This window comes from Ranitomeya variabilis, chromosome 6 (assembly GCF_051348905.1).
Source record: "Ranitomeya variabilis isolate aRanVar5 chromosome 6, aRanVar5.hap1, whole genome shotgun sequence".
Classification (NCBI taxonomy): Eukaryota; Metazoa; Chordata; class Amphibia; order Anura; family Dendrobatidae; genus Ranitomeya; species Ranitomeya variabilis.
The window spans coordinates 522630483-522645561 of record NC_135237.1 but is presented as its reverse complement, the minus strand read 5'-3'; the positions used below and the strand labels follow the sequence as shown (position 1 = coordinate 522645561).

The window sequence follows — 15079 nt, the reverse complement described above, 5'->3', positions numbered from 1 at the left end:
ACTTCTACTAACAATAGTAATATTACTACTACTACTAATAATAACAATAATAATAACAATAACAACAATAGTAATAATAACAATAGTAATACTACTACTACTAATAACAATATTTATACTACTAGTACTACTACTACTAATAATAATAACAATAATAGTAATACTACTACTAATAATAATAACAATAATAGTAATACTACTACTACTACTAATAATAATAATAGTAATACTACAACTAATAATAACAATAGTAGTAATAATAATAATAACAACAATAATAGTAATACTACTACTACTAATAATAGCAATGATAACAATAATAGTAATAATAATGATGGTAATACTACTACTAACAATAATAATAACAATAACAACAATAATAATAATAATAATAATAATAGTAATACCACTAGTACTAATAATAATAACAATAGTAATACCACTACTACTACTACTACTACTACTACTACCACTACTACTACTAATAATAGTAATACTACAACTAATAATAACAATAGTAATAATAATAATAATAACAATAATAATAATAATAATAATAACAATAATAGCAATAATAATGATAGTAATACTACTACTATTAATAATAATAATAATAATAATAATCATAGTAATAATACTACTACTACTACTAATAGTAATAATAATAATGGCCATGTTACAGGGGGTTTCTGTATTGCCCCAACAAGGCTGAAGTCACAAATCTGTCTGTCACTTCCCCTGATGATCCCATGACGGACGGGAGGCAGTTATCGTTTCCTACTGACATCATCAAGTAGCCTTTGAATGTGGCTGGAGCCATAACACCAGCGATGTGTAAAGCCACCAGGACTATCGATTGGTCAGAGGTCCTTCTCCAGCCTGACGTGGGTGAGATCACTCCGCTGAAGATCATTGCTAGCTTGATCTACCTTTTATACAAACCTGAATCAGATTACAGATCACATGATTGTCTGACATGTTGTATTCCAGTGCATCCTGATCAGGTTATGTCAGGCCCTATATGCAAATGTGTTTCATATCAGTGGTACTGTCATGGGCAGCCAATCCTCCATATTGGCACTTTATTTGGCCTGCAAGTGTGGGAAGCAGGCCTGGGTTTTTGCACCATTTTTACAGGCTGGTGAAAGCATTCTCGCTTTTGTACCATTTCAGGTTGTGTTTTTCCTTTCAATGAATGTAATAAATGTTATGTTTTAATCCCTATCTATTGCTATATCATCTACACTTTCTTGAGAAAGGTTCACACCTTGAGCCAAAAAGTTGCAGGAGACCACATGGGCTAATAAACCACTATATTTTTTTTCAAAAAAGGAGTGCTGTCTTCATCTTTTTTAGTACTATATCGAGGACCGGTCTATGCCTGGAGGGTCTGGCACCCATTTTTCACATACTGCTTGCTAGTGCTGCTTTTCAACTTTCTTTTATATTTGTATAAGAAAATTAAAACATTACTGGACTATGGAATAAAGGACTAAAAGGTCATGGAGGTCGTGTAAAAGCAACTGGAGCCTGACAGGTTTCCTTTAAGCACTACATCATTTTCGTTAACACCAATGGGCCGTCTATGTAACACTCAGAAATGGCTTTATTACAGAACGGGAGATTCTGGTCGTAAAGATTCCTGAATTTCTTTAACTTTTCTGAACTTTTTGGGGGGCTTTTATCTCCCTCTTTGGTAGGGTCAGTGTACATGTCTGTTTGTAACCCAGTAGAATCTGTACGGTAATCTAAATTAGATTTTCTTTATTAAAGGCCTTTTTGATCCATTTTGGATTTCTAGGTTTTTATTAGGAAGATTTAGTATCTTGACCGGAGGTAACGGGATACAAGATCTGCGGGTCCAGTAACGGGCACTGCAGCCATGCTGCATCAGGATTAGCAGATGCAACATGAGTCACCAAAGAGCAGGAAGGACGGTGTACAGGGAGGGGGAATAAAGACATACAGTATGGGGGAGAAGGACCAGTATGCAGTAGCAGAGGAAGTGCTGTGGGAGCAATCTAGTCTTTATAGAGCTTTATAGACCACTATTACTAACACGACCAACCAAACAGAAATGCAGTGCAACTGACAGTAGTACAAAGAGCAGGTTAGGCAGATTTATTGGGCACTACTTTATTAAAGGGAACCTGACAGTTGATATATGGTGTTTGATCCACGGGCAGCATGTAGTCGAACCTGACAGTTGATATATGGTGTTTGATCCACGGGCAGCATGTAGTCGAACCTGACAGTTGATATATGGTGTTTGATCCATGGGCAGCATGTAGTCAGTCCTTCTGGGGCCCGAGTTACATGGAGGACTAGTGGACTCTTTGCTTGTGTGAGTAAACCTGTGAGTCACTGAAAGCAGGCAGGGAGGAGCTGCCGGAGAACCGCCTTTTTGATCAGTCTCCAGTTCGGGTCAGTCTCAAAAGTATTTATTTTTTGTGAAACACCACAGCGTCTCACCGTCAAACATTCTTGGTTGTTATCGCCCAGCCAATATCTGATACATGTTGCCTGTGGATCATCCGGCAACATATATCATCTGTCAGGTTCGCCTTAAAGCATAATCGTCATTTTAATTTTTTGTTTCATAAGTAATAGAACGCTTGAATAAGCACCTTTGTAATATATGCTCAACGAAAGTGTATTGAGTGTGGCCGAATGCAGTCTCGTTGTATGTGGCCGTAAGTATGCACATCGCATACCTGTGATCACATGACCGCGTGCTCCCGAAGTCGGCATCTGACAACCCGCACAGCGCGCAGTGCGCACGATGTGGGGATTCAGAAGTCTGCAGTCACATAGAGACTGCAGACTTGTAGCTTAAGTCCAGACAATCCTTTAAGTAAGGCACAAATACAGTTTACCTTAGTGGTCCACAAACCCGTATTTAATAGAATGTACAAAGCTACAAATGTCTGACGAAAAGTAGATTTTGGACGCTATTGTAACTTATTTGATTTCCAAGCAAAATATGGGAAATCTTTTATTAAAACATGGAAAGTTTAAGCAAAACAATGAAAGTGAATGTAGGTCTCAGAGCACGCCGTATGCCAAGGACAATCCATGCTACTTCTGACTTTTCCACGCGTTTCGGTCTTCTTTCAACATTATGGTTCAGTTTCAAATTGTAGCAATTATTTGATCGTTTCCCCAGGTCCCACAGCTACACCAGTTCTTCTGAGCCGAAGCTTTAGCTGTACCAAACCCGCATGCAAAATAAAAATGGCTGTCAAACCTCACAAGTCTCATGGGCCAAAATGAACTAGCCCTGTCATCAAATGAAGCTTTCTGTAGGACCACCATGAAAATACCAGGGGAGATCTATAACTACAGGTTTACAATAACATTTACTTATGGTTCAGTGACATCCATCCATAGCACAGGACTGCCGCGACACATCCTCGCACTATCACACTGAGCTTATTTGCTTTTCGTCCCGTTTTGCAACACAAGGTTACATTTTTATGTTGCTGCACTAATGAAAAATGACATTTTGATATATCGCAGCTATTTTTTCCTCTTTATTTTTCTAGGTTCTCAACCAGACATCCAGATTAGAGATTCAGCTGTTAGAAAACTCATTGTCGACGTACAAACTAGAAAAACAGCTCATTCAGCAGACTCACGAAATTCTAAAAATTCACGAAAAAAACAGGTAAATCAATCTCCGCCGTGTTGTTCAACAGTAATTAATATTATTTATGACAGTGATTAATATATAGTTATTAACATCAGTCTCGGGCTGAGGCTCCGTAAAGTAAATATCCGTCTTTTATCATTGGGTCATTTTGAGGTCCAAATTATGTGCTCGTTAATTTCTTAATAAATCTTTATAGGAGTCGTAGCTTCATATGTCTGATACAGAGCTCCAGCTTTCCTTGTACACTGCAATCTCTTAGACCTGATAACACTGGCATACTTACTTTGAAAATCCATTTTAGAATTGCTGTATATTCCTTTTTAAAAAGTTATGTAGGAAAATCAGAAAAAAAAATGGGGATATTCTGGGCACTTCCTGTGGATAAAGGATGACCAAAATCAGGTAGATAAAGATTATTGTATTACGCAGAGTTGATCCTACTCCTTCCCCGCATACTAAGAAGTTGGATCAACCCTGAAAAGTGCAATACCATAAAAACTCTTCATATACCTGATTTTGGATGCACAGATTTACACAAGGAGCGCTTTCCTCCTGTTTTATTTGGGTTTTTTAAAGCTTAATCTCAATCTCCTTCCATTTTGTCTGCCTATAGCTCCTCAATGTCCCTCCTCCCTGCTGTCGCCAATATCTCACACTGCTCAGTACAAGCTGTGGCTGTCAGGCTGGGTGTATGGGCACAGAGTGAATTCAATTGGACTCTTGACTTTACCTGGACTTTTAAAATACTCCTCTTAATATTGTGATTATACAGCTATTCTTAAAATGGGTTTTCAAAGTAAGTACACCAGCCTCATCCGCTCTCATACATCGATACAAAAATGTGTATTTTGAAAAATCTGGTGAAAAGCTTGCTTTAAAGACAATCTGGCACTAGGTTAATGCCTGATTCTAAAACTGTTACATATACATTTTTTTCTTGCAACCAATTTTATAAAATCGTTAGTTATCTACTGCACCGCTGGAGTCCTTGTGTTTATGAGCTGCAGCTATTGACTTTCTCACTCGGATCATTAACAGTTTTCTCACCATACTGGACAAGTGAAGATGCCTGTCAATCTGCAGCAAGTAGGCAAGGGAACTGCAGCTCCCCAATATTACAGAGTCTGCAGCACGAGCACAAAATGGAGATGGCTCCAGCTCTGCAGCTGATAACCAAGCATAAAAACAGCTTTGGAAAAAATAAGTAAAAATAAGTAAAAATAAAAGTCAGAGTCACTGTCCCTAATTTATGCTTTTCTCAAGTAGCTGGGAAAAGGAAGGAGACTGGACTCTGTAAAGACTGTTTGCTGCTAGTGTGGCGCCCCCACTGCCGCAGGGCCGAGGGGTACCCGGTACCGGGCCTCTGAGTCTCTGCTCTGGGGTTGTCACGGCGGCTAGGCCCCGGTCCGTGACCCTGCCGTGGGGCGCACAGTGAATAGTAGATATGGATGGTGGTAGTGACGCTGTAGTGGTGCAGTGCAGTAAATAACGAGGACACCAGGTTGCAGTCTCTTTACCTCTTTACTGAAGATCTCTGAGTCCTCAGTCCGGAATACGGTTGACCAGGCTGCGCAAGTCCGGCCGGTCCAATGGCACCTCCAGAGTTCCCTTCACAGGTGGAAATCGGTGCCTTCCTTCTAGCGCTATGTGTTGTGGTCCTTCCCTGCTGTGCTTACGGAAAGTCCCCCACAACTGTTGTGTCTGTTTCTTAAGTTCCCTCACAACTCGATTAGATGATGTTCTGCTAATCCTCCGTCCCTCCCTGATGTTCTGGTTGGGACGGCACCCGTTTGACGGGTAGGCTCGGAGCTCTTCCGGGACCCTAGAGTCGCCCCTCTCCACAGGTTGCCCCCCAAGACTGCATAGGTGATTTAGGTTAGACAGCCCGCCTTAAACTGACTGTCCTGCCGCTGTTTAGAGTATTGCTTGAAGCTGAATGTTATGATACTCCCTCGGCGTTCCGGCCACCGGTAGTGCGCCTCAGTAGGATGTTGCTTCGGTCTTACAGCACAACTCCTACTGGTATTTCTCCTTTTGCGTGATCTCGTTTCTCACTCAGCACAATCTATCTCGCTTCTAGTCCTTCCTTGGGCACCGCCGCTACCCGGAGCAGGCACGGTCCCGTTACGTTCGTTCAAGTTGCCAAGCCTCTGCCAGGATCCCACCCCTGACAGAGACCCTACTGTATCTTCCCCTACAACACCCTCTGCCACAAGGTGTTGCCTGGTTCCAACCCAGTCAGCTTTCTGATCTAACTTCCTGCCTGACCCCCAGTTTACCCACTATGGTGGGGAGTGGCCTAATGAATAGCACCCTTAGCTCCCCCCGGAGGCCCGGCTATGAAATGTATTGGTGTCTGTGATACCTGATCAGATGAACTCCTTCAGTGCCATCAGACGCACCATAGCTCCCTATAGTGGCGGAGCCACAGTACTGCAACGACCAGGACTCTGGGGCGCTGCACTAGTGTGTGTGTGAAGGTGTTAACCACTTCATCCTGGTAACCTGTGGTTTCTGCTGTGGAACTAGGACAGAGCATTCTTGAGAGCTGAGTGACTGTGGAGCTCTATGGAATCCTTTTGGTGGTGAGCTGATGAGCAATAGAAAACATCCTGTGCAGATTCAGGCAGTTTGCGCTCAGGAGAATTTGTGAGTGACTGCTGGAAGAGAGACGGTATCCTGTACCTTCATGTTGAGAGCCCCGTTCAAGTGCTATCCTGTACTGTATCTTGAGGCTACAGAACTGTAAGCCCCAGAGTGTTCTCTTGGCATTGGCCGTCAAGATGCGGAGCTTTGTTTTTCTATAGCTGTTTTAGCGCCAAAGATCTTGGGATTGGCTGCAGCCAGCTGGAAACACTACAGATTTGATGTAGATTTCCCACCACGGGTGTCCCTTCAGTTTCTGGTAGAATTAATGCTAAATATTCTGTCCCATATAGACATATCCTAATTTTACTAGAACAAACTATTTTTTTGTCTCTCAATCCTTGTATGTAGAATATATACATTCTTATGAGTGCATTGTGAGCTTATTTGGCATTAGAGTACATGCAGGACATATCATTAATAAAATAAATATTAAAATAGACACTTGTGGTCAATGATAGGTTCTAAAGTTACCTCCGAATAGGGTTGTCTTCTTCTGGACCTTTGGAGCTCATAACTGTTTCAGAGCCTGGGCGTAACAGAGGATCCTCCGTTGCTCCAACTAGCCAGTCCAATCTGAATTATCACAATTATTACCTTTACTTATGAAATTGGATCAAAATGGCTTTTTATATAACACGTCTGGTTATTTCCCTTTAAAACTCTATGTTCAGCCCTATTTTTCTCGAGTGTCAATCATTGTGTAATATAATAAGGAGTATTATTAGAATTGATTCTGTTACACGTCTGGCTTGTAATTTGTAATATTTCCTTTACAATTTATTTGGCCCCGTCATACAGTTTTCTTTCAATCCCCCTTGGTACGCCTAGTATTGAAATCTGTATTGCGGACTGACAGACATGCAGACAGTCCCAGATTAATATAATAAAGGAGTGATTTAGTGAGATTGTTTGGTTCCGTAATGGCAGGAATAACAAAACTCTTAATAAGATTTCTCATGAGGAATCCGCCTAACTGGAAATGACACAAACAAGTGAATTTCAATAAGAAAAATTAGCACGCAATTATAAAAGACAAGGCCAAGTATTTGCCTGCCCTCAGTCTTATCCAGCCAGTTCTTTCTTTATTCTTCGCTGTAGTCTTGGTTTTTTGAGCCCCCGGATCTCTGTGTGAGCAGCACCTTGAACTATCAACATGATGCTGATACACTTGGATCGTGTAGTAGATCAGCGAGTCATAGGCTCCCAACCCCACCACTGTTGGTCCTCCAGACTGCTGTAGACCTACGTCCTACAAGACATCATTGGTCCTCCAGACTGCTGTAGACCTACGTTCTACAAGACATCATTGGTCCTCCAGACTGCTGTACACCTATGTCCTACAAGACATCCTTCCTATCAGGGGCGGACATATCATCGGTTTAACATGTGCAGTAGCACAGTAGCCCAGGAGATAACTGGGCCACTTCTACCTCCCAACCAGGAGCCCTCATCTGTCTGTGTCCACCATTGCTTCCTTTGATATTAATGCATCGTACCACCTGTGCCTCCTACTCTATGAGCAGGGAAGAAGAGGACCTGATCGGAAAGTAGCGAAAAGGAAATTTTGAGTCAATCATTCACAGATTCAGTGAAGATCCCTACAGCCAGACGCCCAGAAATTATATACTTAACACCCAGACTGTAAAATAGTGATTATTGCTTTCCTTATAGGACAAAAGGGTTATTCCCATCTTTTAGGGTTTTTATCAGCTAGTGCTTGTAAAAACAAGAACTTTTAGACTTTACTGCTACTAAAAATTTGCTGCCGATGTTGAGATATTAACTTTGTTTTTTGCTTACGGCTTGTTGTCTAGGAGACCGACCACCTCTGCTGTCTCGCTTGTAAGCCCTGTGCTGATGCTGGCCTGGGATTAGAAGGTAACTTTGCGCTAAAGCGATCCTGGCCAGCTTCAAAACAACGCTTACAAGCTCCATAAAAAAGAGCACTGCACATGTTCTGCTATCTAGAAGAGGCGGTCGATCTCAAAAGCAACGAGCTGTAAGTAAAAGAAATGAAAATTGGTAATATCTCTAATCAATGCCTGAACATTTTAATATGCAGTAAATTCTAAAAGTGCTTGTTTTCCGAAGCCCTTATCGAATCCGACTCCTTAGGGTTGAACTTTGCATTTTGTAATTCACTCTGATAAAACAATGGCTTTCCATGCATATTTCCATACTGCCCATAAGAAATCCAGAAAATGGCTGAATGAGCACGTCTGCCCTACAACCAGACAAAAGCCGGGCAGACAAAAGATTGACAGCTGCTCACACTAGGCGCTTTGTCTCAGGGAAGTGTAACCAGGTCGAAAGAGAAGGATTAAAGCAGGAAATTCACTCTTGCAGAACTTGTCAGCAATTTTTTTTTCTACCACTCGGTTTATTGTGTCTTGTCACTTGCTGTAAGTGACTATGACACAATTTGTCAGTGAAATGTGCCGCTCCAGGACCGGTGACCTTGGTGCATGACTGGGAGGCACATGGTGATCTCAGGCTTTTGTGCATTTGTAGCTTCCAATGTGAAGATCTTGTGCTGATGTCACTCCTAGAAGCAGTTTATTATAGGTGTAACTGCAGTGTCAGACTAGGGTGCCAAGGGCCCACCAGTACCCAACTCCAGGGCCCCACTTTTCAGCTACATGCAAATGTGACATTATCCTCAATCACAAACTTATAGAGCAATGAACTGGTTAGATTGATAAACGAATGAGATGACGCCTTTGTCTGTACATAGTGATTAAAATATATGGTGCCAGGTACTGCTTATATGAGAGAGTGGTGTTTCACTCCTGTACAGCGGCCCACCAAAGGATTCTCCTGTTTACCTGTGGGCCAGTCCAAGCCTGGGTGAAAGTGATGCAACAGAGGATAGGAGGTTTTTACACTCCATAACTATAAATAATAAGCCATACAATGAGATTTTAGTGGTATCGTCCTTTGTGCTGACAACTAAGGGCCAATATTGTGAATCATTTTGTTCTCTTTTTTTCTGGTGGTGACCTTCAGGTACACTGTATGTATGTACAGCCTTTCTATACTGCTGGCTTATTATCAGTATGTACTTAACGTAATATAGTTCTGCCATATACAGAAGTACAGAAGTCTACTAGGTCCTTCCAAGGATGGGGAACACTTTTCATTTTTACATTGAAATTGTTGAAATATAACAATATTGTGATGTATTTTACGAGTGCCTAAAAGTTGGAATAAGTTTTTTAGATGGAACAAATGAAACAATTCAAAAAAGTTCAAAAGGCAAAAAAAAATCTTTCTAAAGTACTTTAAAAAAAAAATAAAACAAAAAAGCTAAGCCCAATAATGTCTACAAAATAACAAATGATTTATCTTACACATTGAACACTTAAATTAAAAAGTGCTGTGTTTTGTTAATGCCTCCCACCAAAAAAATAGAATAAAAAAATGATCAAAAAGCTTGTCCTGCATTAAATAGACCCTCCTAAATCAACTGAAAATAAAAATGTTATAATAAATCCAAACAAAACAATTTTGCACGATGTGTATAGAATGTATAAAGTGTAGTCATTGAGCTGAATTACAAAAACTAAAACAAAATTATATTGTCATACAACAAGTGAGCCGCTAAAAACAACCCACCCCCAACAAAAAAGTGAAATTGCTGTTTTCACCCCTATATATATATATATATACATATATATATATATATATATATATATATATATATATATATATATATATATATATATATACACAGTACAGACCAAAAGTTTGGACACACCTCATTTAAAGATTTTTCTGTATTTTCATGACTATGAAATTTGTACACTCACACTGAAGGCATCAAAACTATGAATTAACACATGTGGAATTATATACTTAACAAAAAAGTGTGAAACAACTGAAATTGTTCTAGGTTCTTCAAAGAAGCCACCTTTTACTTTGATGACTGCTTTGCACATTCTTGGCATTCTCTTGATGAGCTTCAAGAGGTAGTCACCGGGAATGGTCTTCCAACAATCTTGAAGGAGTTCCCAGAGATGCTTAGCACTTGTTGGTCCTTTTGCCTTCACTCTGCGGTCCAGCTCACCCCAAACCATCTCGATTGGGCTCAGGTCTGGTGACTGTAGAGGCCAGGTCATCTGGTGTAGCACCCCATCACTCTCCTTCTTGGTCAAATAGCCCTTACACAGCCTGGAGGTGTGTTTGGGGTCATTGTCCTGTTGAAAAATAAATGATGGCCCAACTAAACACAAACCGGATGGAATAGCATACCGCTGCAAGATGCTGTGGTAGCCATGCTGGTTCAGTATGCCTTCAATTTTGAATAAATCCTCAACAGTGTCACCAGCAAAGCAACCCCACACCATCACACCTCCTCCTCCATGCTTCATGGTGGGAACCAAGCATGTAGAGTCCATCCGTTCACCTTTTCTGCATCGCACAAAGACATGGTGGTTGGAACCAAAGATCTCAAATTTGGACTCATCAGACCAAAGCACAGATTTCCACTTGTCTAATGTCCATTCCTTGTGTTCTTTAGCCCAAACAAGTTTCTTCTGCTTGTTGCCTGTCCTTAGCAGTGGTTTCCTAGCAGCTATTTTACCATGAAGGCCTGCTGCACAAAGTCTCCTCTTAACAGTTGTTGTAGAGATGTATCTGCTACTAGAACTCTGTGTGGCATTGACATGATCTCTAATCTGAGCTGCTGTTAACCTGCAATTTCTGAGGCTGGTGACTTGGATAAACTTATCCTCAGAAGCAGAGGTGACTCTTGGTCTTCCTTTCCTGGGGCGGTCCTCATGTGAGCCAGTTTCTTTGTAGCGCTTGATGGTTTTTGCCACTGCACTTGGGGACACTTTCAAAGTTTTCCCAATTTTTTGGACTGACTGACCTACATTTCTTAAAGTAATGATAGCCACTCGTTTTTCTTTACTTAGCTCCTTTTTTCTTGCCATAATACAAATTCTAACAGTCTATTGAGTAGGACTATCAGCTGTGTATCCACCAGACTTCTGCTCAACACAACTGTTGGTCCCAACCCCATTTATAAGGCAAGAATCCCACTTATTAAATCTGACAGGGCACACCTGTGAAGTGAAAACCATTCCCGGTGACTACCTCTTAAAGCTCATCAAGAGAATGCCAAGAGTGTGCAAAGCAGTCATCAAAGCAAAAGGTGGCTACTTTGAAGAATCTAGAATATAAGACATAATTTCAGTTGTTTCACACTTTTTTGTTAAGTATATAATTCCACATGTGTTAATTCATAGCTTTGATGCCTTCAATGTGAATTTACAATTTTCATAGTCATGAAAATACAGAAAAATCTTTAAATAAGAAGGTGTGTCCAAACTTTTGGTCTGTACTGTATATATATATATATATATATATATATATATATATATATATATATATATATATATATATATACACACACATGTGTGTGAAAACCAATGTATTTTAGAAAATATAAAATAATTGCATAAAAAATGTAACATGGCTCACAAAAAGGCCTCTATTTAAAGCCACAAGTTTTCCCTATATAAACAAATGCCCCACCCTTGTGCTGGTTTTTATGGTGGTCCTACAACTTCTTGAGACTCCGGCTGCTCTGAGAAAATATCTTTAATAATTGTCCTGCGATACATGCTAATCACAGCATTCCGATGCTGCAAGTATCGGGTATCGGCCGATACTTGCTGTATCGGAATTCCGATACCGGGATTCCGATACTCTTGTGGTATCGGGTATCGGGTATCGGAACAACATTAATGTTAAAATGTGTAAAATAGAGAATTAAAATAAAAAATATCGCTATACTCACCTGTCCGACGCAGCCGGGACCTCAGCGCAGGAACCGGCAGCGTTGTTTGTTTAAAATTCCCGCTTTTACATGGTTACGCGAAGTCCCGGCTTGTGATTGGTCAGGGCGGCCATGTTGCCGGGCCGCGGACCAATCACAGCAAGCCGTGACGAAATTACGTCACGGCTTGCTGTGATTGGTCCGCGTCCCGGCAACATGGCCGCCATTAACCAATCACAAGCCGTGACGTCACGGGAGGCTGGAAACGCGCTCATTTTAAAAAGGGCGCGTGTCCAGCCTCCCGTGACGTCACGGCTTGTGATTGGTTGCGTCGCGGTCAACCAATCACAAGCCGGGAGGCTGGACACGCGCCCATTTCAAAATGAGCGCGTCCAGCCTCCCGGCTTGTGATTGGTTGATCGCGGCGCAACCAATCACAAGCCGTGACGTCACGGGAGGCTGGACACGCGCCCATTTTAAAATGAGCGCGTGTCCAGCCTCCCGTGACGTCCCGGCTTGTGATTGGTCAGGGCGGCCATATTGCCGGGACGCGGACCAATCACAGCAAGCCGTGACGTAATTTCGTCACGGCTTGCTGTGATTGGTCCGCGTCCCGGCAACATGGCCGACCTGACCATTCACAAGCCGGGAATTCACGTAACCAAGTAATAGCGCGATTTTTAAACAAACAACGCTGCCGGTTCCCTCGCTGAAGTCCCGGCTGCGTCGGACAGGTGAGTATAGCGATATTTTTTATTTTAATTCTTTCTTTTACACATTTATATGGTTCCCAGGGCCTGAAGGAGAGTTTCCTCTCCTTCAGACCCTGGGAACCATCAGGGATACCGTCCGATACATGAGTCCCATTGACTTGTATTGGTATCGGGTATCGGTATCGGATTGGATTCCGATACTGTGACGGTATCGGCCGATACTTTCCGATACCGATACTTTCAAGTATCGGACGGTATCGCTCAACACTACTAATCAGTGCTCCAATAGGCATCTCCGGACTGTGCTCAGCACTTCCGCTGTCCTCCAATAGCTGTCTTTCTGCCTTGACTGCCATCCCCACAGCTTGATGTGCACGCACCGGTCATGCTCCTAACGGAGCAGTCAGACGGCCATATAAATCGGAATACGTAATGTGCGGCCTGGACTGCGGCTCTCCTGACCTGAGTGTGACAGTGTGTATTTATATGCAGATGTCATGCTCCTGTAGGGAGATCCACCGGCCAATCCAGACACTGGGTTCCTTTCTTGCTCCAATTTTTATGATCGCCTGACTGCGCCCTTATTGTGCAGGTGCAACAGTAAGGGCAGAGACAGACTGCCATATTTCTCGTGCAAGAATAGCATCGCACTGCACGGACTGGCCTGGCACCTCTCCTGACCCGAGCAAGACAGTATGATGTATTTCTATGCAGCTGTCAAGTTCAGGTCAGGATGGAGAGCCGACAGCCAATACGAGGTTTAACTATGCGATTCTCACACAAGAAATATGGCAGTCTGTCTCTGCCCTTAGACAAAATCTGTGGATGATGTAAGACATCAATCAAGGCAGGAGGACGGAGATTGCGGGGAATGAGGAGGCACCATGCACTGTCCAGAGATAGTCATCAGAAAGCTCAACTGACAATTGTAATAGACACTTTCTTTTATGAAGAGGTTGCAGGATTGGTGTTAACGACAACCGGTAGGTGTTGGATATAGATTACATAGGGCAAACCGGATGGCAGGTTTTCTTTAAGTCGATGTAAAAATAAGAAAGCTAGGGCTTTTAAATTTTGGAGAAACACCCAAGAAACACCCAAAATTACTGTGTGGTTAAGTAGAAGACTATAGGGTTAATTCTCTTAGGGCACAAGCTGCTAATGAAAATGAGATCTGATTGGTTGCCGTCGACTCGCCAGGGCTGATTTTTTTTTTTTCTTAAAGCAGTTCGTATTCCTGAGACCACTTGTGGTTTTGGCGTCTGTTCTCATTTTTTATCTGCTCATCTACCAAGTTTCCAGATTCCTTGTGGTCGTTCCTTGCAGCACAACAGCATTCATGCTATGGTGCAGTGCTATTAAAAACTTTAATAAAAGATATGGAAATATAAAACTCGTAAAAAAATTATATTAAAAGACTTAGAAAGTTACGATATATAAGAATTAATTTTCACACAAAAAAATCATCAGAAAAAGGGACAAAAGCAGTTTGAGGAACAATGTACAGAGATTGTCCAAGATTAGAAACAGGTCGGCACCATTCCCGTACGTAGCATAGGTCGGATATTGCAGCTAGACCCCATTCACTTAAATTGGACTAAACTGCGGTACCAGCTATAGCCTGCAAACAAAAGTGGTGCTCTTTATAAAAAAAAATGAAGGTTTCATTTTTTTTTTAAATAATGATGTTTTATTGGGAACAAGAATAATATATTCCGGTTTGGATGTCAGGATTCAGCAGCTCATGACTTCATACATTTGGTTAGGATCTAGATGTCTATCATTTTAATTTCCTAATACTGTTTTCCTAAATGATATTGAATTCCTAATACGTATCACATGGTTCCCTGACGTTTCATAATCACATTTAGCTTCCATGGAAAAATAACATTGGGATCTGGAGCTTTCAGGGAGTTGGACCCTTCAAGGCCAATGAAAATATGATTCCGAGTCCATGAACTAAAATAATTCCTGTTATCAACGATGACTTCAAAAACTGCTTTCATCTCCATCCAAATCCCCTGAAGGCACCCAGATAAATGTGCATTATTTCTACACAATCGGGGACTTGTACGTGGCGCTGTCTGATAAATTTCTGCTCATGAAAAATGATTATGTCATAACTTGGTCTATAATATTTCCACTATGGTTATTTTGGCAAATCATACGACAGCTCACGTTCATCAAACCGTTAGTTTTGGAAAAAGATGAACATTCAATATTTGGTTTCAGAATTAGAGTAGAAGTCATTTAATATGTAAAATGTCTATCCACCCTTAAAGA

At 41.4% G+C, this 15079-nt stretch overlaps 1 protein-coding gene across 1 annotated transcript in view; it reads left to right on the top strand.

Annotated features, from left to right (window-relative positions):
* Nucleotides 1-15079, top strand: part of ANGPT1 (angiopoietin 1) — a 402043-nt gene that overhangs the window by 218348 nt on the left and 168616 nt on the right. Inside the window, exon 3 of the mRNA XM_077271069.1 lies at nucleotides 3546-3667. Within this exon, the coding sequence (XP_077127184.1) occupies nucleotides 3546-3667 (122 nt within the window). The remainder of the gene's footprint in view (nucleotides 1-3545; nucleotides 3668-15079) is intronic.